Here is a 27378-nt window from a genome sequence, read left to right on the forward strand (position 1 = left end):
GGGCTTTTCTTAAGTATTCAAGGCAATTTGGAAATATTTTAAAAATTAAAATTTTGGAATCAGGAAATAACTGGAGAGTACATAGGGAGTGGCTTCACATATTCAATTTCAGTTGCTGCTGAAAATCTGATGGAATAATTTGCACTTGCTGGAGCTTTCTGGAGTCACAGAGGGAGCAACAACATAGTGGTGATATGATAGAGGATTTCAGGAGGACACACTGAGGCACAGGTGTTACCTTGGCAAGATTATGGAAATGGCACTAGCTGCTAGTCAGGAAGAAGCAGCTTCCAGAGGAAGAAGATAAGGCATACTGCATCCTATGTTATCCATGGGAAGACAATCAGCAACTACTTAATTGCTGGGAACAGGAAACCAAGGCCATGGACACATGAGTGTAGATTATTAGACCAGAAACACACCCTCTGCGCTGGCTAAATCCACTGTGTAATTCACTGTGTTTCTCTTACTGGGATTTGGTTTAGAGGTGGTCTGAATCAGTCCCTGGGTAGTGTTCCAGTGGTTTTAACAGAGTCCCTGCTGATTTACACAACTACAATCACAGGAGAACTGGGATTAAGAATAAAGGTTCAAAAGTTTACCAATAAGAGATGTGATTGCTCAGAAAATATAACACACATGTTTTACTCAAAACAACTTTCTTAGAAAATTTGTGCTGTAATACAGAACTATCAACAGCTACACTTCTGCATTGTCTCTTACTCCTTTCTCTTCTATGGGATGCAGGTTTTTATCTGTTGCATGGCAATTTGTTTCTGTCTAAAAAGCCTCAGAGATTACAAGTTAAGATTTTTCCCTAATGGGGATAACCTAGTTATTCTCTGCACAGACAGAAATAAAACACAATAAAATGTCAATAATCATTAACACAAATCAGAGGCTATTAGAAGTGTTTTTCTGCTCTCCAGTTTACATCCCTGTCCCACCATACTGGACTAAATAAATGAAAAGGAGCATGGTGACCACCAGGTAACCAATGGTACTCAGTATTCTCAAGGATAACACAGATATTGAAGGGTTTCATATCATCCACAGCTCTGAAATTCTTCAGTTTAAAAGGTTTGTTTTCCAAAATTGTGCATATTATTGCATTCCAAACCAATAGCTCAGAAGGTCTGTGCTCTCAGAGTTCCCCAATGAGCAGATATCAGAAAGGAACAGCCTCACAAATGGAGAAGCCACCTACTGTGCTCTTTCAGTCATTTCCATGTTCTCCTCATAACTGCAAAAATAAACCAACAAAACTCTTTTCATGTGACTCTTATTGAGTTTTTCAAGGACTGTGCAAGGAGACAAGTAAAACAACTCAGGTTAGTCACATCATTTAATTTTATATCTTATTTACAACATATTTTTAATTATTGCAAAAGTCTTAAGCTGAATGGACCCACACCCCACGACTTGCAGTGCCAGTAAGGTGTAAGTGCCAGTGTTGCATTTCTCAAAGAAAACTTGATCCTTTCTCACTTATTTTGAGAAGTACACAACTGCTGCTGGACTCTAGGAAAGTTTCACTCAGCACCTGATACAAAACCCACATATACTCCCATCACCTGGTGACATTCCTGGCTTTGGGGTAGGAAAAGGATGGGCAGAATACAAATGCTTCTGAAAGTTATGTAAGCTTGGGTGAACCAAAAGATAGATCTTGTTATGCTAGTGTAATCATCCCATGGCTGCTCTACACAAAGATAGGGAATTAGTGAAAATCTGCAGATATCCTTTATAGAGGGCCAGGGAGACCTCCAGAGCCTTGGATGTGACAAGACTAATGGTGCCTTCTATGAAACAGCTACAGTGTGCACTAGGGGGAGAAAAAAAAATATGGGGTTTAGAGCAAATATATCATTCCTCCATGATGTCCAGATCAAGGAATGAGCAAGTGGGAGATACATATATATATTCTGTCCTGGAGTCTTCACTTGGTAATTTACTAAGTATAGCAAACACTACCACAGTCCTCCAGTCCAGCTTGGAAAACCCTGCAAGGAGCAAAATCCCTTCACAGCCAGAGAGACACTCCTGTAGGGCACACTCTAGGGAAAATGACTTTTTCTCAGTAGCTTTTTATGCTGTAGCCTGAATGGGGAAAAAAGCAATGTGGGTTTTTTTTTGACAAAATTCCAGAGAATTTGTCTCAGCATTCTTGGCACCCTCTTTTAAAGGAAAAAAAGCACATACCCTATTTAGGTCGGAGATATTTTACAACAGTATATACAAATACATCTGAGATGCTGCTTGGGGACAGGATTTAGTGGTAGATGATAGTTTTAGCTCAGCAGTTGGACTCATGATTTTAAGGGTCTTCTCCAGCCTAAATGATTCTAGATTCTATCTAAAGCAAAGTATTTTGAGCATTTGTTGCAATTAGGACTTTACATCTCTTTGACTTGTACACTGAAGGAAAAAGCCTTTGGCATAATTTGAGCCATTGGCATACCTGTGCTAGAGCCAGGATTCATCCACAGAAGGAAAGCAAAAGGAGTAAAGATGCTGGTGGCAAAAAAGGGTTCCCAGTTCAGCAGAGATAGTGAAATGGCTCTTTGGGGTGCCAACACTGGCTCTAGATTTCATTTCTGTATGATATCAGATTTGTCCTTTGGTTCTTCCCTTACAAGCAAATTGCTGGGAAGTCATGTACTACAGCCTGGGTTTAGGTCTGACTTTATCATTGAAAGAGCTGCAGAAATGGAAAGCAAATCCTACCTCATTTAGAAAAGCTAAACTCCTAAGTGCAGTCTGTTATCACTTAGCAGATACTCACATTTGCTCTGGGAAGCACATACCTCTGTGTAGGCCTGTGTTACTTGCTCATAGAGGGTCTGGTGATGGTGGATGGCCAGTTCCAGGTCTTGCATTTCTGAGGGGAGGCCTCCATCACTGCACATCTTGCACCAGGCATCCACACCTGAAAGGAACTGAAACAATTCCAGAAACAATGAGCAAAAGTGACACAAAACAACCTTATCAACATTAGAAAACTTTGCAGAGTGCCACATATGACTGCAGCAATGACTGAGAAGAACATAGAAGTTACAAAGGAGCCCTTTTGGGCACCTTGGAAAGGCACATTCCTGTCACCTCCTCAGTACTTTAAAGACTAGATCCAAAGGATCCAAAGGAATGTTTTCTCTTTCTTCTGGATTAAAAACAAATGCTTATTTAAGCAGGTTCAGCAAACACCCATTCTAAAAGCCTTTGCACACCATCAGGGAGGTTACAACACTGCATTCCAAAAAGGAAGGCTGCAACATGTCTAGGAAAAAACCATCAGTGTTAAGCACAAAAGGGCACAGTGCTCCAGCTGCATTTGGCATTGTCTCATCTGCTTGTCTTCCCTCAGTCATTTACCTGTGCTTGAAATTACCCACATGAACAACAGAAAACTCCCATGTAAATCACTGCTGACATTCATTTCAGTGAAAGGAAGAATCTGCATTCAAGGAGTCCCAACCTAGGTCCAGCATGGTGGGATTATTATTAGGATGCCAAGGCTTTAAGCCCCTGGGTCACACATGTTCTTCTGGCCCAGATCAGCAGTGATCAGCTACCATAGCCATCTGATGGCTGCTAAGCAGCCAGCACAAAATGAGCTGCTGGTCTCAGTCCAGTTCCTGGTGGGCAGATGTCCATGAAGAAAGAGGAGAAAAAAAAAAAGCATTGCCATTGCAATTGATATGGTTTAGCACCTTGGTTGGAAGCCTTAACAGTCAGCCAGAAACTGAACACTTTGGGGTGCAAAGGGGTGGAAAAAAATATTTTTCCACTCTAAAGGCTTCCAGAGTAGTACTGATGCACTCTGGCAGAACAAACTGAGGAAGCTCTCCTGGGTGCTGCCTGTTCTGTAAAAGAAAAGAGGAATTTAGTCTCTAAGACTCCCACCCTGTTTTTCTTTTAAGCAGGACTTGGTTCAATGGCACAGCTCACATGTTCATATTTTGTCCATATGAGCTGCCTAATGCCACCTCATTACTTCTCATTACTCCCTTCTCTTCCTCCATCTTTCTGTTAAACCAGCCCGCCATACCTTGGGCTATTTATGAAAAGAACAGCTAATTATATAACAGATGCAGTGCCCTGTAGGACAAATGTATAATGGCACAAATCCACCCCAGGATCACAGCTTTGTCACCCCCTGAAGTGTTCACCTGTGGCTTGTTAGTTAAGCACTCACTCACAGCATGAAGGGCTGCGAGATTCAAAGCAAAGAATTCCAATTCAACTCTGTCTCTGGCACCAGCATCCTTTTTTATTGGTAGTGTAAAGCTATTCACCATGCTGCTGTGTAATCAAGGCTATAAAGTGTTTGCATTGTAAACACTTCTGTGCACAAAGATTTGGTGACAAAGATGAATTCCTTAGCATTCCTGTCTACAAAGTACAAATCTACCACCAGTGACAACTGTGCTTTCTAGAAAGCTAGAGGCAAGGATGGCGGGCTCTCCTGCACCAATTGGACTTATGATGTGTTGAATCTGTTCAGGTGAAATCCCCAAACACCCCTGCATAAAGCTGAAGTCATCATATTTTGTGCCAAAGTAATGGGATTCACATAATTTCCTATGTAGTTTAAGAGCACAGAGCCAAGATCAATCCCTTTCAGGGCTGTTCCGTGAACCTTTCTGTTGAAACAGTGAACAAAAGACCTTTACACCTTATAGATGAGTTCCCCTGCAGCTGGAATCCCACTGTTATGGTTCTTATCAAACCTGCTGAATTCTACCAATTCCAGTAAAAGCTCTTATAGTCATGTTACTCATCTACTGTCACATCTCCACTCTGTGATTTGCACAGTACGTGGGAGAAGTCTCAAGGAGATCCAATGCACAAGTCCCCCTGTTGTTTGCATCTATCTTTTGTATACAGACAATGTCACAATTACTTTGTTAATTTTGCTTCTGCCACTAGCAAGAGCAGTTGACATCATCTGTTTTAAAAAGTTTTAAGAGATGCAGCCTGTCAGTGTTTGATATTCTGAAACAGTGCAGAGCCATGCAGGAAGAGCAAATAGGGTTTTTTTTCCATATTGTTGCAAAGTGTTAGTTCAGGCCACAGTGCTATTGATTTGGATATTTTGAAAAGAGCAGCTTTGTTAATTTTATTACTTGTCATACACTGTGGCAGACAAAAAAAAATATATAAATGTAACCCTTCAAGCTAGAAGCAAATTCTTATCATAAAATCACCATATGACTGAATTGCAAAAACTTGCATTTAAAATTGTAAATTACTAACAGTTAGTTTGGAATAGGAGCCATTACTGTCTACTAGAACTCAATACCATTTAAATGAAATGCTTAAATTCATAATTAGTTTGTTGACTAGAACATCTCCTATGGGGAACATAAAAACTCCTCAAATATGATTTGAATTGACAGGCTAAAATAATTGTCCATGGTTTTCAAGGTTTTAGGAAAGATTAGGAGGAAAGTCTCCCAAAAAATAAAGAAATCTCTATGGTACCTTTGTGTCTCTGATCCAACTCAAAAGTATTTTTAAAATAATAACCTACACTTATTCCTAATTTACAACCTGAGATGCAAATTCTGTATGCAAATTCAAACAGGTAATAAAGGATTCTTATTAATTCTTACTAATTCTTACTAATTTTCCTCAGGGACTGCTCTGCTGTATCATGTGCTTGCTTCAAAACACAGTTCAGACATTGTGTACTCTGCATTTCTCTACATTTTTTGTCCAGTCCTTGCTCACAGTTTGCCTCTGTGTGGAAGCTGCAGGATAACCAGGGTGGTTCTCCAGGACTCAGAAAATTTAAAGTAGAATTCTAATGTGCTTTCATGGCAGAATGGCTGTGGGGAAAGATGGCAAGGCAGCCATGAAGCCACTTTCCTATGACTCGCAATACCTCTTGCTACCCTGAATTTTTCAGCTTTTTTATGACGCTACTTGTATTTTTCCTGATGCTGTTTCTGGAATTTCTTTATATATCTTGGTCTTAGCCCTGCATCTTATCCATATTGACTGGCTTTTCTTTCTTTTCCTTTTCTCCTTTTTCTTTTTTTCTTTTCTTCCTATTTCTTTTTCACCTCCTTGCCTCATACAGGAGAGCTGAAGATGTGCTTAGAGAGATCCAGGCAGAGCTGAGAGATGAGAATAATAATCTTCCTGGTTGGGGAGTAAAGTAATATGAAACAAATGATCAGGGGGCACTTTTCTGAGAATCAGCATAAATGTCTACTGTGTGCACTTAACACCTACTACCTTTAACAGTAATTCTGCTCATGCACTTCTGAGGGTAGACTCCGAAACCAAATTAATTGGTTGAGATCTCCTGGCTAACTCAAAATATTAATTTGTTCATTCTGACAGGATCTGTAGAGTGAACATCTTATGAACACTTTAGCACATCCAGAGATTACATACAAACTGGGGAGGACACCTGTATGGGTGCTTCCCCCATCTGGTGGTTGGTGAGCTGGAATCTCCTCTGGAGTAAATCAGCAAGTTCTTTTGAAATCTCAGTAAGATAAGACGTTGATCTACGTCCTCCTGACACTTTGAATAGCTTCAGACATACCTAAACCTAGAGAAGCAGATTCTCTTCTGCTCTAGAATATCTCCATGTTAGCAAAAGAAAGGGAGAGAAAAGTAAAAACTAAAGAAAGAAAAAACACCAAAGAATTGAGAGATTTGTAGAATTCCTGATAGGATATTTGGGAAACACCTCCACTGAATCTGTTGAGTGGTACCTTGACATGGACAAAGTGGTTGTTTCTGGTGTAATCTACTGGGTTTTGATCAGACACTTGTGTTGAAGGGTGCCTAGCTGGAAACTAAATAGTTGGCAAGGTTTGTTTGTCTCATTTTCTTTCTTTTTTTCTATTTTTCCCTTTTCTTTGCTGTCTTCTTGATGATGGTTTAGTACATACTAGTTGTGCTTCAAATTTTAAGAAAGACAAGTCTGTGCACACACAACAATAAAAAAAAAAAAAAAAAAAAAGGAAAATAAATAAATAAAGCATCCAGGAATCAATTCAGCTGAGTCCCATTCACACATGCCACATGTATCTGCAATAAAAGCCAGGAAAGCACTGTGATTCTGAGGCACACGAAGACAGATGTGAGGTTCAATTCCCAGCAGGGTTGACTCAGCCCTTCATGCATCCAAGCCAGACAAATTGTATTCTGTGCAGTTTTCTGTGTGGGGTCTTTAGGAAGAGACCTTGAAAAAACAAGTTTCTTCCTGCTCAGCTTGCATATTATAGATATTTCATAAATCTCTGTCCCCAGCCAACAGCTCCTTTGCAGGCTGGGGTGTGCCAGATGCTGAAAGATTATGGTCCTAGAAGCCTGGCTTCCTGTTGGCATCACAGAGACCTTCAATCAATAGGAAGGGATGAACAAAGAGACTGTAGCAGCTTATTGCACCAGAGAAGGAACGACAATCTGCACCAGAGATCAGTGAGAGGGAAGCAGGGATACACTCTGGGAGAAATGGCTGCATCTGCAACAAGATTATCCTTACTGAGAGAACAAAGGGAGCAAAAATAGATTTGATCTGCAACAGAGGAAATGGTGGGTTTATCTGTATCTTTGCTTCACAATAAAGCCCTATTTCACGGTAAGCCCTATTTATTGTAAAATAATGAAGCCCTGATTTGAGTTAATAAAACCTCTTGCTGATGCCAACTAATAAAGAGTCACATTTGGAATGAATGTCTGATAGATAACAGACTTAGTGCAGACCAAATCTCAAACACCTCACTATTTATACTATACAGAGGTTAAATGACCAAATTATTAGCTTAAGACATTGGTTTATGCCAGAGTTTCTAAGGCACAGATGAAATTTTAGTCCTGGCTCATGGACATAGTGACACTCACATTTCAATTTTGTAGCTGACTTCACAGGTTTCACATTAGCATTGTTCTTCCACTGAATTTTCTCTTACTGCAAATGAGGAGCAACTGCTGGCACAATTAGCAAATTTTCCTCTCTGTTAAAAATGAGAGATTGGCTTCTGTCAGACAGCACAAACTTCACTTTGTTGGGAAGAGGTGCCAGGCAGATCAGTACTTTTTTCGTTTATTGCCTTCCATCCTGCACAATACCTCAGCAGCTCCTCAGAAACAGCAAACAAGACTGACACTTCAGAAATATAGGGGGTCACTCATTAAGAAAAAAGATAAAGTGGTAAAAACTACATCAAACCTAAACCAAGCAAACAAGAACTATCTGATTCATTAATAAACCCTAACATTTTCATTGTGACTACCAACTGCATAGATGTCTTTTTTGGATTTTCCTTTATGAATATATGATGATTCACCAATTATTAATATAAAGACCATACCTAATCACTACAGTGCCCACTGTAAGGAGATGAAAGTTTTTGTCCTGGGCATCTTCTTAGATTATCAGTCCCATCAAAGGCACTGAGAGTGCTTACATGAGTAAGTGCCCAGTAGGGTGAGTAATTGCTCTATGCTATTGCCTGTTGTCAATAAGAAACACGGAATAAAGAAAAATCCATTGTAATTCTAGAATCAGAAACAAACAATGAGGAAAATCTTTACTCTTTAAGATAACATTTTCTACACTTATATTCTGGCTTAAGAGACACAGTTTCTGGCTTAGCTCTTACAATTTCTTCTTCAGATGCTTCAAGAACCTGTTATTTTATAAATATCAAGCACACCCACTTAGTAGCTTTGGTATTAGCTACTTGGAAAAACAAGCACACAACAACACTGAAGAGAGCCCCAAAGCAGTGTTTGTCCCTGGAAAATGAATGTAATCAACACATAATTGATGTTGAAGCATCATCATTAGGTGGACCTGGTTTAGATAAAAAAAAAAAGCACAAGGTTTATCCAGTGACATTTTAAATCTTTATTCTAGCTGTGAACTGTAGAACCATTCTAGTAGTTGTTAAAGACACAAAATAAGAGTTCAGGGGTATGGAAAATTTTCTTTGATGTTCACAGCGGTCTCTGAAATCTCTACTCGATGGGGTCTAACGAAGTCTGGGGCTATGGAGATAACTGCAAGTGTTGGAATGAATTCCGTAATATTCATTAACAATAATATTCTTTGGCTCCTAGAAATTGCCTTCTGGTCTGCACCAATGTCATGTGTGTGAACACTCCTCTGCACATAGCACATTGAATGAGTTCAGATACTGTTTTCCAGACTACAATAATACTGAATTTATTTGCAGCACTAATGAAATATTAGAAATAAAGCAGCTTGTTAACGCACCAGTGTACTTCTATTGTGATCAGATTCTTTCTCGTTACTAAAGTGAAAACATAATTTCTTACCCACCAGGGGACAAGGGCCATTTTTAGGGTGGAAATGTTGCTGTTTGGTTTTGGGACACTGACCCCCCCAGGAACAAAGCTCTCAGTGTCACTACACATAAGCCCAAAACCATCAGATAATAACTGCAGCATCATCTTTATTGAAGTAGTGCAGAACCATTTTGCCTCTCCCCAAAGCAACTCACCTGTTCAGCTTTCTGGTGAAAGACAGCAGACATGGCTAAGATGGTGCTGCGCTCATCCAGAGCTGCAGCAAAGCTCTTCCACTCTTGATCCAGCTGGCTGGATATTTGTTTGATCTGCTGGGAAGCGTAGTGGCCTGCCTCGGAGAGCCTTGACGCCACAGACATGATTCGATTGATGTTGACGTAGGCATTCTGAAAATAAAAAGCACATATAAATAAAGAGAAGGAAGAGCTGTAACCACCCTCTGCCTTCATCACACATTCCAAACACCATCAGTTGGAGTAAAGCCAAGCAGTTCAGTGACAGCAATCAACCACCTGCTTAAATACATATGAATAGCAGGCATACTACCTTCCACTCTAAAAGCACATGCCTCTGGATTCTTTCTGTTCATCTGTGCCATTATCTACCACTGTTATCTCCCCCTCTCTCCTTGAATTTATGTAAAACTAATTTGCCATACTTGAGCTATTCACTCACCTGTTAGGGTGTTCTTATTGCTTCTATATTATCCCTGATATTTTTGTTGCATTAGTTCATCTCTCTGGATGCTATATCCACATATTCATAAGTAAAAGGTTTGCTTTATGCCCTTTGAGAACTGTCTGATAATCCTTTATAGACATGTAGTGTCAACAAATGAAAAAGTCTTACAGAATGTAAAAGAGCTCATAAGGATATTCTATAGAAATATAAGTGTTTCCATAGAAATGTCTATTACAGTATGGCCTTCAGTTAAAATGTTATCTTTTCTGCAGGCTATTTTAAGCTGTTCTCTATTCTGCATTTAGAAGGATTCAAAAGCCTCTATAAGAGTAATATTTTCTGTTCTTTCATAAGAATTTTCCATTATTGTTTTTATTCAGCCTTGAAGAAGTGGAAGAATAGTGTTTCTCAAACCAAACTGAAGACAGCAATGTAATTGCAGTACAATAGCCCCATTCTGCATAGGAATGTAAGCTGAAAATAAATAGCCATCATGACAGTGTCCTACAATGATGCACCATCAAAAGAAAAATGACAGCTGTCCTGCAGATTCCTGGAAAGTCATTTATGTAAGCAATTTTCCTTTCTCTTTCCTCCTCACCAGAGGAAAGGAACATCTCAAAATTTGAGATGTTTTGCTAATAATGACTTACTGCTGCTTTTTGTCTCTCTAAACTATTTCCAAAGGGCTTTAGAAATTTCTGGGTAGAATCTGTAAGACCCTCAGGCACAAGGACAGACACAGCCCTGATGATTTTAGCAGCATTACTCATGGGCAAATAATAAATCAGAGATGGAAGTGTTTGTTGGAGCAGGATCTCATCAGAGTGAGTGGGAGCAAAACGTGGAAAGGTATCTGCCAATGCAAACATGAAATGCAACAGAGCACTGCCAAGGTAGGCACAGGTCCAAACTAAGTTGTAAAGCAGGGCAAAGTATGTCTGCAAAGTGTGTGGGATAACTATGAAGCACATTCATTATAACTGTAGGTGCTAAAGGGGAAAAAGATTGGACACCAGCCCTTTGAGCCACTCAATCCTCCCTGGTAGAACCATGACTGTGACAACTGTCACATAAATAACATAGATCTAAAGCAATACCCAGCCTTCAGTCTTGCTTTTTCCCCTTACAAAGCCTTTTCTTAAAAATTGGATTTGACTCAAAATTGTTAGATTAATTTTTAAGAAATAACTATCTTTTTTTCACTACAACTAGAGAAACCAATCAAAATTCTTCCAGAGCTTAAAGTATACTAAAAAAAGACACTATGACTTGAAATTTTGACCACCAGTCCAACATTTCTTCGTGTCCCTCTAGGTTAGAAACTGGAAATCAAACTAAATGTTCAAGTCTTTTTCCTAGAAATCCTTCATGAGTAAACCTCAGCCAAGATAATTTTGCAACACTTCAAGTCAATCCTTTTGGTGGAAAGTAGCGCAGCATCACTACAGGTGCTAAAACTTAGATGAGTTGTGCCAAAGTCATGGAACATTGCTGTGTTTGAAGACAAAGTTCCCAAAGAATTTTAGATTTCATGTAGAAAATGGTTGTTTTCATCCTGATTTTGTTTATTTACTTTTTCCCATGCTGAATTATCTCAGCCAGTGTGATGCAATGGGCATGGAGGAAATAACTGTGAATTCTGTGGCTCCCAGTGGCTCCCATGCTCAGACATCTTAACCAGCAGGAGGGTAAGGATAAGTTTAGCTGAACTGCAGCAGATGTTCTGGGAGTCTGGTTTTTAAGTCAGAGAGATTTATATATTGTTATGTCTGTTGTATTTTTATACAGGGATAAGGATGAAAATTTCACTTTCCTATATAAGAATTTTTCATGGAAGGGTACCAACCCACTAACTCCATAGCTTTTTCAGCAGGAAGGAAGGAGCAGTTTGGGAATCACCAGTTCACACCTCTATTCTTTATACACCAAATGGAAAAGGCTCAGAAAGCAGAGACTCCTGAGCTTCTCCTGCTCATTTTAGAGCAACAGATGCACTCAAGTGTAGTATCACCTGTGATGTGCTCTTCTGTATTGCTGTTGCAGATTGAAGTAAAATGCAGAATGGCTTCAAGGCAATCCATAATGCACTTTCAAGAAAAAACCCAACATTTAACTGACCACAATCCACAAAAAGCAGGACATTTCTTTTCCACCTTGAGGAAGAACAAACATTGTAAGCTAGGTTTTTTCTTTCATCTTTTTCTGCCAATGTGTAATGTTCTGAAGTAAAATGGAAAATCTATGCCGATGAAATTCATCTGTTGACATTTCACAAAGTTAAATTTTCCTTTTCTTCTGGTTTGTTCACTTCTATAAACTGAGTGAATTGAGTTTTTTTCTATGTCACTATTATATAGATCTTTCAGTCTTAATAGGAAATAAATTCAATAGAGCAACTAATGTCTGTGACTTTGTTTTTCCTTTAGGCTTGGAAAATTCACAACAGCAAGTGCATGGAAAGTCTCACTTTAAATTTAACCTAACCTCATCTTTCTTTCAAAACCAAGAGGGGTCCCCAAAGAGGACTGCAAGGGATCACTCATTTACATATATAAGAGCACAATAGGTAAAAAAATAAGGAAACAACATATTAATGCCTAGAAGTAAAAGCACTTCCATTGATATTCTGTAGTCATGACACTAGGATACACTGAAATTTTTGCTAATATATAAAGGTATTTTGGCATTGAAAAAACTTTATTTCAAATGTACTTGCACACTTTCCAAAGGCACTCCTCATGTTAGAGTTAATTTTTTATTGGCTTTATTTCAACTTTGAAACTTTAGTCCAAAAAAAGAGGATTTTTTGCCTTCTAAAAATCACTGGGCTGCAAAACAACAAAAAATTTCCCTGTATGTACATCGGTATCATGATAGGTAAGAGTTTCTTTTACAGTTTACAAAAGCCTTGAGTGGTGCCTTGCAAGCTGCCATTCCCCTCCTTACACTGCAAGCTCTCGGATAAGAGCCCTGTGTCAGCAATAAGCACTGACAGCAGTGGAGTTGCAATTGTGGAATGATCTCCCTCAGGAAATACAGTAATTCATCCCTGATCACCTCACAGGCATGCTGGGAGACCTCCCCTCTTAATTAAACCCTCCAAGCCTGGCTGGGACAATACTTTCTTGTGACACACTTCTAAAAAAATGCCTGACACTCACGAAAGAAAAATGAGCAGTGGAAAGCATTAAATCTGCAAGGAACTTGGCTGTGTTCATCTCATTTCCTAAAGGACTAGGTGAGATACTGTGATGGCAAGCAGCAAAGGTGGGTTCTGCAGATTAATTGAAAGTGAAATTTGATTGCTGAAGGGTTTTTCTTTAAAATAAAGTGAAAGAATAACCAAGTTGCACTGTACTACTGTGACTTTAGAAACTATATGTGAAATGAGCCTAAAACATAAATCCAAAGCAGAATGTTTCAATGACAAAAAAAACCCTCAGGAGATATCTTTAAGACCTTTAAGTTTCTATAACAAGACCAATTACATGTAGCCTGTGTAATACTGGATGGCATTTTAGCTCAGCCTACTTACAGAAAAATACCATTCATTGAAAACATTTATTGGGAATTTTCAACAGACATTATTAGCCTTTACATTAGAAAGTGTTAGACTAACATGTTGGAAATATATTGTGATTTATTTCTGTGGATCTCTGTGTGGTGTCAGGTAATTCCCTGACAGCAGGACAGGCAGCAGTATCAGCACTGAACACTCCCATTTTATTGGGAAGAAAGTAGGAACTTATAATTTAAGGAAGTTATCAGATCCAGGCATAAAAGTCCAGGCAAGGGAAATACAAATAACTTTAGTCAGAACAAAAGGCATGTACACCAAGTATCCAAGTGCAGAGCTACCCCCAGTATGCTTTGTGCCATACTGGAACATTGAGGGTTTGTTTTCTAGTGAATTTATTAGGTTATTGATATTTCTTGAAAAAGGTCTGAGTTAAATATTCATCTTTGTGAAAAGTATTATTGCTTCAGTATAAACATTATACAGCTGTGATAAAGAGTAACAATTTATTTTGAAACTGAAGTGAAAACAAGCACTGCCTTGAATCACAGAAAAAGAAATAATCTATGCTCCTTATTGGAAAGAAAAATACCACACTACAGTTTATTACCTCACATATATGATTTCCCCACATCCCACATTGATCACTTAGAAAGAAAAATTATTGTAATAAACAGAGTAGCAAATTGTTTTTCCAAAAAGGAGCTTTGGTCACAGCATGCCTATAGAGATGCATAGGAAGATCATGCAACAAAAGGCATGACCCAGTACACACTAGAGGTCTGCATTTTCTAGAGGAACTGAAGACTGTATTTTAATTATCATTTGTTATGCCAGGCTTAAAGGACCCAAGGCACAGTGAAAAGAAAAAAAAAGCTAAAAAACAAACAGAATCAAAACAAAATACTTTAGAGATCCAAGATCCAATCCAACTGATGTTTGTAGGCTTTTTCCCTTTTAACACAGAGCCATCTTTAGCTACTTTGTCCTCCTCCAAATTTTTACTAGATACTGATTTTAATGTACTAATGAAACAAAACAAAATTCAAGACCATATAAAACCTCAAGCCCTGCAACCAAAAAAAGTGCCTCAAGATTTCATTATTTTATTATTCATACTTCTGAGTAATAAACAGCTGAGCTATTCTCAATCCAACAGTTGCTGATGTATTGCATGTAAAAAAGATCTGGCTAAATTATTAATCAAATTTCTAGCAAAATCATTAATTTTCTATTAACAGCAATGATCTCTTTCCAAGCCTAACTCCCAGTTATTTTAAGAAAATAATAGTAGACAATATTATTTTATATTACCATATTTTGTGGTATTATTACCACAAAAAGGGATAAAGGGAGATCCTCCAGCTTGTCTCTTCTAATGGTATTTCTGAAGAATTATGAGCAAATTTGCATCTTTCATAAGTCAAATGAATTTTAATGCACTAACCTCCGGGACACATTTACTTGTTGAGACTCTGAGAGCACCAGTGTTATATGGAAGCAGTGTTACCCTGGATTTTGCTAGATGGCACTGTGATGGCAAGTTTATCAAGTGCCTAAAGCCTGGTTTTCAGTGCTCTGTTCAGATATAGTCACAATAAACACATTAATTGGCATAATAAACATTTCTCATCTCCCACTGTTATGCAATGCCCTAGTGAGGCACAGTGCTTTAAGTGGGGAATAGCTAGCTAGGTGGAAGTGGCCTGTGGAATTCAGGTCAGAGAAGTTAATTACCTGACCTGGAATTTGGCCAGAATCCCAGGGTTAATGCCTGTAACCTTATGAAAGCAGTGTGGGGTCTGTAACTTCCTTGGGTAGTTGGGGTCTCTTGTTCCCATTTCAGACAGCTGCCCTGCAGTGTCTTGCTCTGGGCAGCAGAGCAGGTGTGGCTCTCCAGTGACTTACAGCATCAACTTCAACCACCTGGGAGGTGTCAGCCCCCATGCAGCTGCAGCCTGACCCTGCACAGCAGGAGCAGGTTCACCTGCTGGAGTGGCTTACTCAGGGCAAGCTTTGCTGTAGTTGACGGAGAGTGCTCAGAGAGGGCTCATCTCTGCACTGTGCAGCTGCAGCAGGGGGTATACATGCATTCTGCCATCCCACTGCAATGATCAAAACATCAATACATCCTGTCCTCATTTCTGTGCTGAAAGCTGGGCACCTTCCAGGACAAATACCTTATGTCTGGAAAGAATAAGAAAATGAGTAAACCACTTATAAAGGTATAATGATGATTTTTCTGTTTTGAAAAAGAAAGGTAAATTGAGATGCATTCAAAAGTTCTGACCAATTAACAACTGAAAAAGGCAAAATCCCACTGTGGCCACAACTCACAGCTTGATTAGTGTCTCCTTTCAAGGTTTTGAAAAGTACCTTAGCAGGGTGTGGAGGGAGAAGTATAAATGATTAACGTGTATCCTCCAGCTCTCATTAATTCCCAGTCAAATAAATGTTGAAAACTTAAAAAATATTGTATTTGCTCTCGAAACGTAAACAAACTCCGCAGGACTGTGCTGCTCTTAAGTCAAGGAAGTTACCATACATCAGTGTCTGGCTGGCCAGCCAGCCTGACCTTCCTTACACCTCCTCTCACAGGTCCCCTGTGCCCTGTGCCCTGGGGGTGGCCTCCTGTGCTGGCCCTCTCCTCCCTCCTGTGCTGCTCAACTCACCATGGAATTCATGGCAAAGTGGTTGTGCTGTGTCTGCAGGTCCAGGGCGTGCTGGTAGCTCACACCGATCTCTGTGTGACTCTGCAGGAACAACTCTTTGTTGTGGCTGATCCAGTCAAACATCTAGAAGGGTTCATGCAAGGAGAGGGAAAAAAAACAGAGTTAGACAAGGAGGGAAACAGTAAGAGACAGTACAAAATATAAAAATCCTCTTCTGAGATAGATGTGTATGCAGCACAGCCAAAAGCATCTCAGCTATGATCCTCATTAAAATAAACTGTTGTTGAGCAATGGAAGCATTGAAGCTATCACCAAACTTCACTACTAACAGAATGACAGGTCAGGAAAAAAAATTATTAAACTTGTTCCTCAGTAAGCTTGATCCCACAGTCTTTTCCTATAAGTAATAGGAATTTCATATATAGAAAGATGTCAGCAGAGGGAACTATAATCAGGGGTTGCTTCATTGACCAAAGATCTAGCAGGTCATAAAGTATTTTTAATTCACAAATGGACCAAAAATTCCATAAATACTATCCATGTGATTTTCTTAAACCCCTTTCTTTTTTATCCTTATACAAAGTTTCCAAATATTACATTCAAATAGCCAGTTGACTTCCTACACTTTTATTTCTTATATCTTTCTAAGTTCAAAGCCAGAACCCAGCCTATCTCCCACTTATTATTTTTGGGAATGAAGAGAAAAAAAAAAAGGAAAAAAAAAGGACTTTATTAATATCTATAGAGAGCACACATTTCAACTTCTTCCACTTCTAAATGTATTCCCAAGGAAAATGGATCGTTCAGTACTTCAGGCACAGATAGAAATATATTGAATAAAGCTGATGAAACTTATTTCTTATTCAAAAGCACGTCAGTGTGACATTTCAATCTGCAGCACATTCATTCATTATAAGCTGTCATAAGTCAGCTAAGAGATAGTGCATTTATGTTTAAGCTTGTTCTGTGTTGTGTTAGAGACTAAATGCATTCAAAGTGAGAACCTTTCATTCTTTACTCCCGACTACTCTGCAGGCAACTGCAATCTCAAATCTCTTCTTTTCTGCAAACACTTTTTTTTCAGGATCCCTTTAAAACCATGTTCCCCTATCTCCATTCCAGTAAGCTGGGGAACTGTCCATTAGGGGAACTGTCCATTAATAAGGACTCTTTAATAATAATAATAATAATGATAATAATAATAACAACAAAACTCCCTTTACTCATTAAATCATTAGAAAAGAGAAAAACTAATTATAGAGGCTGCAGAGGTCAGGTCAGTTCACTCCCCGGTGTTAGAGAAAGTGCTTTAAGGTAAAAAGGCAGTGATGCACCTTCTAAGTAACCACCTCAGGGTCAAAATACCACTCCAGATCTTTGTTATAACATTTACAAGTCCTCCAGTAAAAAGCTGTTTTGTTCTTTAGCACTGCATAGCAATTTCTGACCTGTGACAGCTGAAGAACACTCAGAGCCCCTGCTCTGTTGCTGTAGTTGCTCAGGGTCAGTTCCCCACTCCCTGTGGAGACGATGCTCCTGAGAGGAGAGAAAAGGCCCTGCATGGGTCACCTAAGATTCCCTCAGGAAAAACAACATTTCATGCTGAGCACTCAATCCAGCATGGGACTGCTCTGCCATACGGAGGGGATTTGAAAAAATAACACTGAATATCCCTTTCAGCAAAAGGCAAATAAACATTCCAAGTGTCACCAGACACACTACACTGACCTGGGTCCAAAAAACTGTCACATATGCCTGACTTCTTCATCTTTTATTTATGAAAATACACTTGCAGCTCTAGTGTCTACATCAGCCTTGCATTTTCTGTTGTATTTTCTGATAGTCCTAAAAGCCAAAAGCCTTTGGTTCAAGTTACAAAGGTACAAGTCTAAAGTAGTATCAATGACACAAATACTTTTCTACCAATGGAGCCGGTCAGGCCTATCACCATTTTTTCAGGAAATATAAGTAACAACATTTTTGCAAGGGTGAGGTCAGTTTTCAAACATTACTGCCAATTAAACAGAATTAAATTACCTGCTACACCTGAAGAGACATTTAAAGCTTCCTCACTGGATTCCATTTTCTCACTTTATGAAGATTTAATAAGCAACATTACCACTACATAATTTGCTACACTTGTGGGCTTAAAGTAAAAAAAAAAAAAGGACAGGAGAAACATAAAGGTAATAAAGAAAGGAAAATTCCATAACAACAAAGTTCATGTCCTAACAACAAGATTTTATATTTCTGCAGAAAGACCAACAGAGATTTCTTGTAAGTACATATATGTTTGATGAGAACATTTTTTTTAATGTTTTAAACAATCTAAAGTCAGGGAGAAGAAAATTGGCAGGAATCCACTAAAAATAAACAGTAAATTTAATATTTTATGCTCAGCAAAGTTGAATCAGGATATTTTTAAGACAAATAATTTAAACAAGTAATCTATTGTTCTGTGGATAGGGAGCATTTCCTTTATCTAATCTATACACATATTGCCGGATGAGATTCTAGCTTAAGTAAAACCATGCTTCTCCCTTTTAATGTAAAATAATAAACTATTAAGAAAAAAAGAAAGTTTAAGAGATTATTTGCCTTTTTTTGTCTTGTTAAATCAACCAAAATATACAACAGTTTAAAGGATGTCCTTCAAGAATTTTGAGCAACACTGAGCAACAGACCTCAATGATGAGAAATGTAAGTATTACACAGTACCACAGCTCACAAAATTTCCTTGACAATGATGGAATTTAAATAAAGAAATACCAAAAAATGGGGTCTTATTTGCTTTTGAGATAAAATGGATTGTGTTTTCAAACTTTTTTTCTTTGACCAAAAACTCTATAATGGTCTTAAACAATTTTCTCATAATAATATAACCCCAAGTTGAGACTCTGAAAATACCAAATGAAATGTGAGTTATGATGGTGCTGTGAGTTTGCAATGCTTGGCCAGGAGGTTTTGATATGAAGGTCTGTCAACATAGTCTGGCCCATCCCATATTAGCAGCAATATTTCCTGAAAGCTTTCAAGTGAAACTTGTTTTCCACATGAGAAACTCTGGTGTTTCCTGTGTTCCTGAAGCAAGTGTGCTGCCTTGTTTGTTTAATTAAAATGCATCATTACGGATGTGACCATGGCAATGACCCAACAACTGCTTTCTCTCAACGCTGCGAGGACTGCCCCAGTTTCAAGGGGCTGATGTGGGCTCCTGGAAAAATGTTCAAGATACTTTACAAGTAAGTTCCCCCTGTCAAAGGAATGAGTTTTTAGTACAATAAATATCAAAGAGTGGAAAATGTGCCCCATGAGATCAGTTTAAGCCAGATAGAGTGCCTCAGCAAACAGATTTTCTGTGTCACTCTAACATTGCTATACAGCACTGTATCAATTGATCTCATCCCATCCATGAAAACAACTCTTAACAAACCTTGGCTAGTGATTATCACAAAATTAATGGATCTTTAATTATTCCTGTGACTTACTTCTTAGTTGGAGTCATGCTGACTGCCAGTGAAATAATTTTGCTCTCAAGCCTTCTAATCACCCCTGCAGTCATGAATTCACACTAAACAGCAGCACAGAATAACTAAGATTGGACATTACATCACTGAAAACATGTGAACCAGCTGTCCTCAATGTCTCCCAGACTGGCACTTCTCCACATTGCTGTAGATAATCTGGAGACCAGTTAAGTAATTAGGAGTTTTCCAGTGACTGAGAAGCAGGGGGAGGGGTTAAGAACATTTAAAAAAGAAGATAAACTTTCAGTGTGATTATCTCTTGTTTTATAACAATACATAACAATACATAAAGAAAATGGAATGCATATGCTAAAGAACGTTAAGTGCTACATCTAATTAAGGAAATTAGTCTTTTATGAGAGTCAGAAGAAAATAACCATGATCCAAAGGGTCTCTTCCCAATGCATTGTAAAGGATCTAGCCCCACTGTCACTAGTGATCATATATGCACCAGTAATTACTACAGATGTGGTCTTGAGGCAACTTCACTTGAGATTAGGGTATCAGATCACATCTCCAGCATCAGCCCTGCTGGCAACAATGAGTTCTTAACCTCATGTTTTGTCATCATAGTTGATGAGTTACTAGAAAATCCAGGTTAAGTGTTAGACCAAACAGCAGGTCTCAAGCTGGTCAGGAGTAAGTCCTGCAGAGGCAGAATGTGACTCCATATTTCCCCTGGATTTGTAACATCTGGCAGGCCAGTGACTACAGGGTGAGAACAGCTGTTTGAGAACAGACAAGAAACACACGGATATGGAACAGCATGTATGCAGGCTGTGCACAGTCCAGCTCCACATCAGCTAAAATGAGATTTATAATATAATTTCAGATAAAAACCTCTTTTCTCTGGCTTTTGTCAGTGCCTGCTGAGGAGCATTAGCACTGGATTCTGAACACGGTGGTGCAGAACAGCACAGGTTGATGTGCCCAGCACATGGCTGGCAGCACACCCTATGCCAGCAGTATTGATGGGAGGATTACAGCCCTCATGGCCTTGGCAGCCAGTGAACTGAATATATTTATTAATGAAATTGTTTATACATTCTGGAAATAACAAATCCCAAATCTATTGAACACCATACTAGGGCTGGAATTAATTATGAACTGGCATGTAGCAAATCATCTCTCTAAGTTCTCAGCCATAGATATCAAACTCATATGGTTAATTAAGGGCAGAATGATAACCATTATAGCCATGTCATCTTGAGGAACAATATAGGATACATATAAAGAAAACAGTTCCAAAGGGATATTCAGATCAAGCCCAAACACTGCTTTTGGCAGCCAACCACAAGATAAAATTTCCTTTCATAAAGAGATGAAGCTCCACCTGAAAACTAGCGAAGGGCTACAGCTCACCTCCTCCTATGAGAAGCAATTCCAAAAACTTTCTGCTCCTGTTACTGAGCTCTTTACATACTCTGATCTACACAAGGCTCATGTCCAGTTTATACACATTTTCTCTTAGGTCAACACTTCCCAACAAGTTAGAAAAGTTCTCCCAGGTGTTAAGCATCTTCCAGTTAAGCTGTGGACCAGGCAGGGTCATTGTCTCTTGTGCTGTTTGTCTTACTACAACCCAGCTCTTTTGAAGCTTCTTAAGATACATAGTCTTCCTTTCTCTGCACTTGTTTTAGTTCATGGATATCATTCAATCCCAACTAAGATCCTAAGGACTAACCCCAAGGACTTTGTGAAATGTGGTTTTATTTCTTTTTTGGAAATACTCCAGCTTACATCATTTAGGATAACTTGTGCAGCGCTTCTGGCATCAGTTCTAGAAAAGGAGATACAAAAATGGGAGAGCAACAGCTGCTGGATCAACGTCAGTACCTTCTGCTTCGCCTCACTACCTTTTCTCCTGGTAGTTCCCTGCACAAATACTGACAAAGACCAGTAGTGTTTATGTGATTTGCTCTGACAAGCACAACTCGGGTGATATTCTGAATAAGAACAAGTTCAAGAGCATTTAGGGAAAATATGAGGCAGGGTTTTGAAATCCAGGTAGTCATAAATGCATTCTCTCACCATGCCTCCATATATTGCTAACAAACAGACAAAAAATGTTTATATAAAAGAATGTCTTGCCTGTATTTGTGGAGAGGGTAAATCACTAAATATATGTCAAATGAAATCCCTACTAGATTAGTGCTTTTCAATGTCTTCCAATTTGTGCACCCCATGAATTTTTTTTCAAGACAAGCACTGTAGCCACTTAAGGTCTTCAAATAATAAATCTGTTTAATCAAATACCTTTACCAACCACTAAGGAACTTAATATCCGTGATTCACAGGTTGGGAAATGCTGGAGGTAAGCATACATTGCTTATTAAAGGGAGGTCCATTTAAGAGTCCATGTGCATTTTGTATTTTCAAAATTGTCCAGCCAGTGTTACCCAGAATAATCTACAAGAGAAAGTGGAAAGTTCCACTCTAAGAGCATCTACAGCTAAGCAAGTTCATTTTTATATGTTTCCACAATATAAACAAAATAATAACACACACAGAACAGTAACTGCCAGAGTTCCTCTCTTGAGGTTTAAAAAGTTTCCAGCTACAAGGTCTATTCCTATCTCATTAAGGGAGTTCAAGTATTCACAACAACTCCATTAAACAAAAATCAAGGCATATTTCTCACATCTTTTGCAATTGAATTTAGCCAGTATTTGAACAAAAATAATACTGAGCAACAGATTTGTGGTACACACACAGTCTACACTGACATGCAAGGGCATGATCCAGGAAAGAATTGCATGTGAGCTAACTTTACAAGAGAAAATCAAGAAACTCCCCCAATGTCTCCAGACTAGAATCAAAACTACAGTTTAATTGGAACCAGCCATATGTCTAGGTCACCTAAACGTCTGGGAAAGGCCAGCAGAAGTGCAACATGCCCGTGAAGGAACACATGGGAAATGCCAACAGTCAAAAGAATCAGGACTTCTACCTGGAATACAGAAAAACACCTCCAGTTAAGTCTCGGAGCTAAATTCAGCAGAACAGAGGACTGATACTGGCTGTCCAGGCTAGCTGGTCCCTCAGGGATAAGGAGCCAGAAACAGAGACATAGCAGGTAAACAGGGGCCTCATTAACCAGAGCCTGTCTGACAGCCCCTGGGGTTTACAGATGACAGCAACCAGATGTAAGCAAGAAGACATTGCACAAGTTCTGGTGATAAGTCCAAGCTAAAGTTAGAAAGTCAACCAGCAGATGAGGATCAGGCCCGGTGAGGGTAACCAGGCTCAGACACAGCCCCACGGCCACATCACAGGTCCACAGCAATGAGGAAGGTCCCAGGTCAGGCCACAAAATGAGTTGATGGATCAGTGTCTGGCTCAGCAGGGCCTGCCAGAGCAGGGCTGTGGCAAAGCTGGCAGTGAGATTGGTTATTAATGTCCACCAGTACCCACAGGACACTTGCAGTAGGTTGGGTACCTCCACAGTCACCAGGAAAATGGCTGTTCTCAGGTAGGAGGGTAGTGGCTCCAGAATAAATGTTGGACTTAAAGAAAACTTTGATAGCACATTTAATATTTTTTCATAAACCAACAAATATTATGAAAACCATTTCAACAAAAAAAAAAAAAAAAATCCAATCTGCTGTAATTCCTGTTGCCACTTTATAAATACAGCCTTAATTAAATCAAAGCACTTGTAGCTTTAAAATAGAACTCTACATACATCTAAATGCTTTGCTAAGCCAGGGCCTAAACACAACGTTGTGTTTGTTTTTGTGTTTGTCTCGTGTTTACAGATGGTGATGGACAAGCCAATACTTCTGCCAGATCTTTCCCTTTCACATGTGTTCGGCGCAGTCCACGGCCAGGATAAATTGGTGTCGTTCCAACGAGGCCAATTTACACCAGCTGAAGATTCAGACCCACAGCTGTATTTGTGTAAACCTCAATGCTGCATGAACACAGTTTTTCCATCATGAATATCTGTGTATATGATTCACAGAGTACAGTAAGTAAGGCTACAGCACATTAAATTATTCCAGACAATGGGCCCAACTGTCAACCCACTAGAAAATTAGCGAGATGTGTGACGTGACAAATAGCTTTGTATTTATAGTAGAGCACCATTTCCAACATACTCACACTGAATGTTCCTATTAAATGCCAGAGTAAGAGATCTGTGTATTTTTTTCCTGACACATATCAAGCCACAGCCATGCACAAAGTAAGGCATGTGATTCCTACAGTGTTGAATAGAGAAGTATGAATTTTACCGTTGAAGGTGGGAGAAAATTACAGATCCTGAACACATAAACACAACTAATGACATCTGGGCGTATTTTATATGTCTGCATTGTTTGCTTGCTTTTTGAGATATTGCGCCTTTCCACCACACTTAGTAACATCAAACACTCAGGCATTCCTGGAAAGGATTTTCTGTTCCTTAAAATGGAAATGGCCTTCTCTAGGCACAGATCATCTATAGAGAACTGCTTGCTGGCTAAGTGGAAATTAATTCATTGATTGGATAGAAAATGTAATCCTAAAAGATATAAACAGACAACAGCCACATGAACAGAAAACACAGTGTAAATTATGAAAATTTCCCCCCAAGATGGGGATCTTCCTCTCAGTTTTCAGAAGAAATTTTCATTCAGTTGAAAATGCTGTAGGAGTTTGATGACTTTGTTTTAGACCCTGGTTCTATTCCTGGCTGAATGTGTGACATTCCTGTGATTCCAAATAGCTGCCACTAAGAACAAGACAGCCAGACAGATGTTTGCTGGCTTGTGCACGAATTGTGGCATTTCCCCTAGCAAACCCACATCTGCCTGAGGCCCAGAGAGGCAGCCAGGAGTAACCACAGCTTTAAGCACCTGACATACCAAAGTGCTTCATGGCTGGTGCTGAGATCTCTGCACGGTTGGAAAGCTGAGGATGTCAGCTTTCCACCAGCCTTTGGGGCACCCAGCCCCTCCTAACCCATTCCATAAATCAACCAGTTCAATGTTTCCCCTTGCCTCTGGCAAACCTTTGCAGCTGGGAGGGCAGACAGTGTCTGCACCTGGTGAGGTGGCACAGGTGGCTCTGCAGCTGGCACGGGGTCTGAATGCCCCTTGGCAATGCTCCTGGATCTCACAGGGTGGCCTTCAGGGAGTCCTGAGCTGCCACCACCCACCTCCTACCAGCCCTGGCACCAGGGGAGGCCCCATCAGGGAGAATCACCACAAGCCAGAGCTTGACCATGCTGCCAGAACCTCCATCAGCCAGAGAACAGCTGGATACAAGCTGTTAGGGAAAGAAACTGAGGGGTGCTGAGGGACACTGTGCTGGAGACACACTGTGGGGTCGCACCTGAGGGATGAGTGGCCCATGTCAGAGCAGGAACTCTAAGGCACAACAGCAGAAATAAAAATAAGAATCAGAGAATAGGTATAACAGCAGTGAAAACAAACTTATGTGAATATTATCCCTGACATGCCCCGCTGCCCACCAAACAAACTTTTGATGGACTGGGTATAAACCAAGACAAAAATGAGGGAAATTTAAGCTGGTGAAAAGTATGTGTTTATGGCAGTGTGTCCTGCTTTTTCCTTTCAACACCCAAATCAAGATGAAAAGTTTGTGCTCATAAGCTTTAAACCCAGCAAAATTCCTCAATTCAAGACTGTTTTGTCTGTGACACCTCTTCAGCACCTGTGCAGGACATGAGGCATCCAGGACTCTGGTGCCAAATAATACAGAGGGGTCTTGCAAGACATGAGGATTCAAGAAAATATTTCTGAATTAGTTTCTCTGTAATGTGCACACTTTGTAAGAAGAAAAGTCAGGGACACCTGGTTTAAAATGACACTGATACTTCTGGAAGCTATCCACAGACCATGCTCCTGGTTTTTCCTCTTCAACCCTCACCAGAGAAGACAACCTCTCAGCTGTTCACCCACCTTTATCTGTTCCCTATAAATAAATATGAAGGGTAATTTAAGACACGTTTTTAAGACCCCAAGCTCTGCCAAATGTGGGCCAGTGAAAGCATTTCAGCCAGGCCAGGAAGACATTAATTTAGAAATAATCACATGGCTACCTCTAAAAGATGCTGCACAATAAGTCTGTGAACCTCATGTACAGCTTAATTACATTATTTCCTGACAGCTAGTCTCTTAACACCTAACCTTTTGAGGATCAAAGCAATAAAGAATAAAATAACAGCTTTCTCATCTTTTTCTAAAAGCGTGGGCTTCCTTGCCCTCTAGATCATTTGGGTCTTCTCATCTTCATTAGCTAAACCAGAACTTTGTGGTTAAAACATGCTATAATCATCCTTAAAAATGAGTTTTAATTTTGTTCAGGTGCCAAAACTAATTTTTGTGCCTTACTGATCAGAGGAGCAGTCCTGTGCCTCCCAGAGGTGCCAAGTCGTAGATGCTGAAAGTCTCAAAATGCTCCCTATCAAAATTGGCAAGCGAAAGAAAGAGGAAATTTCTGCAAACGCAAAAATATTCCATCAGAACATACTGCCTTCAATTATTTTTGGACCCATTCTAATGCTGAAGGAGGAAGCAGGAGGAATAGTAACTGCGTATCCAGTGTCGGCGGCAGGAAACTACAAATAGCAGAGCACACCATGTTCCAGTTCCAGCCGCAGCGGAGCCGCTTCCTCACAGGCAGGGACGGGCAGCGAGGAGCCTGGAAACAGAGCAGGAACTGCGCCATGGCTCGGGCAATGCTGTGCCCCTGACGCTCCGGGGTCACGAGCTGTGCTGGATGCTCCAGCATCAACGGGACACAGCGGCCCCAGAGGCTGTAACTGTGCCACAGGGCACGCTCAGCATCACGGAAACGCGCAACTCTTCCTCACCCCGAGCCGCAGCAGCGGAGTGAGGCGTTCTTGCTGGTTTTACATTCCCATCAAAAAGATCAGGTTCAATTCCAAGTGCTGTGGAGGCAACATATTTATCTTCCAGTAAAAGAAAAAACCCCAGCGGATCTGGCAGCACAGGGCTGAATGAATTAATAGAGAAAGAAGGAAAGCACTGAGATGTTTATTTTACACATCAGATCGGGACTCCCACTGCAGGACAGGCTTCCTGTGCGACAGGAGGCAAGGCAGTTAACCCCTGTGGCTTTTAATTCCCAATTTTTAGCTTTGAACTATGCATCCTTTGCACTTAATTTTACTGCTACAGTGCCAATCCACTCAACAGAAATCAGTGTCTGGAAGATGATTCCCATTCCTGATGGACAGCTGTCCACATCTGAAAAATTAGCACAAATGCCTTCAGAAGATTCTTGTGTTCTTTGTTTCTGGAGTCTGAATTCGGGTCATGGAAGTGTTAAGGGAGGAAGTTTGTACCCTCAGAGCTCTTGAACCAGCAGCAGCAGACATGTTGCAGGAGAAACAGAAATGTCAATAGGAGGCTACAAAAAAGTCCTGCCCCTTTGCCACAGAGAAAGAAGTGATGGGTACAGCAATGGAAGGTGACATTCACCACTAGAATAACAGCCACAAGGAAGAGAATTTCTGATATATATATTTACCCTGATCCCTGTATTGCTCTGCTCAGCAGGCAAGGCAATCCCACACTTCCTCAAACCAGATGGCAAAATGGGTTTGTAGATGCTTTCAGTTGTAGGAGTAACACAAAGCAGTCAGTGTGTACTTGTGAATTTGTCCTATGGTTATTAGCTTTGTCTCCAATCTTTCTAGTGATGGATGGAA

At 39.8% G+C, this 27378-nt stretch overlaps 1 protein-coding gene across 5 annotated transcripts in view; it reads right to left on the reverse strand.

Moving 5' to 3' along the window:
- KALRN (kalirin RhoGEF kinase) overlaps window positions 1–27378 on the reverse strand; it is a 473821-nt gene that overhangs the window by 240931 nt on the left and 205512 nt on the right. For all 5 annotated transcript variants that reach the window (XM_058840643.1, XM_058840637.1, XM_058840639.1 and 2 more), the window contains exons 6-8: window positions 16171–16293; window positions 9492–9683; window positions 2808–2939 (exon numbers count right to left, since the gene is read on the reverse strand). In XM_058840643.1, coding sequence (XP_058696626.1) covers window positions 2808–2939; window positions 9492–9683; window positions 16171–16293 — 447 coding nt within the window. The remainder of the gene's footprint in view (window positions 1–2807; window positions 2940–9491; window positions 9684–16170; window positions 16294–27378) is intronic.

The sequence above is a fragment of the Poecile atricapillus genome, chromosome 5 (assembly GCF_030490865.1).
Source record: "Poecile atricapillus isolate bPoeAtr1 chromosome 5, bPoeAtr1.hap1, whole genome shotgun sequence".
Classification (NCBI taxonomy): domain Eukaryota; kingdom Metazoa; phylum Chordata; class Aves; order Passeriformes; family Paridae; genus Poecile; species Poecile atricapillus.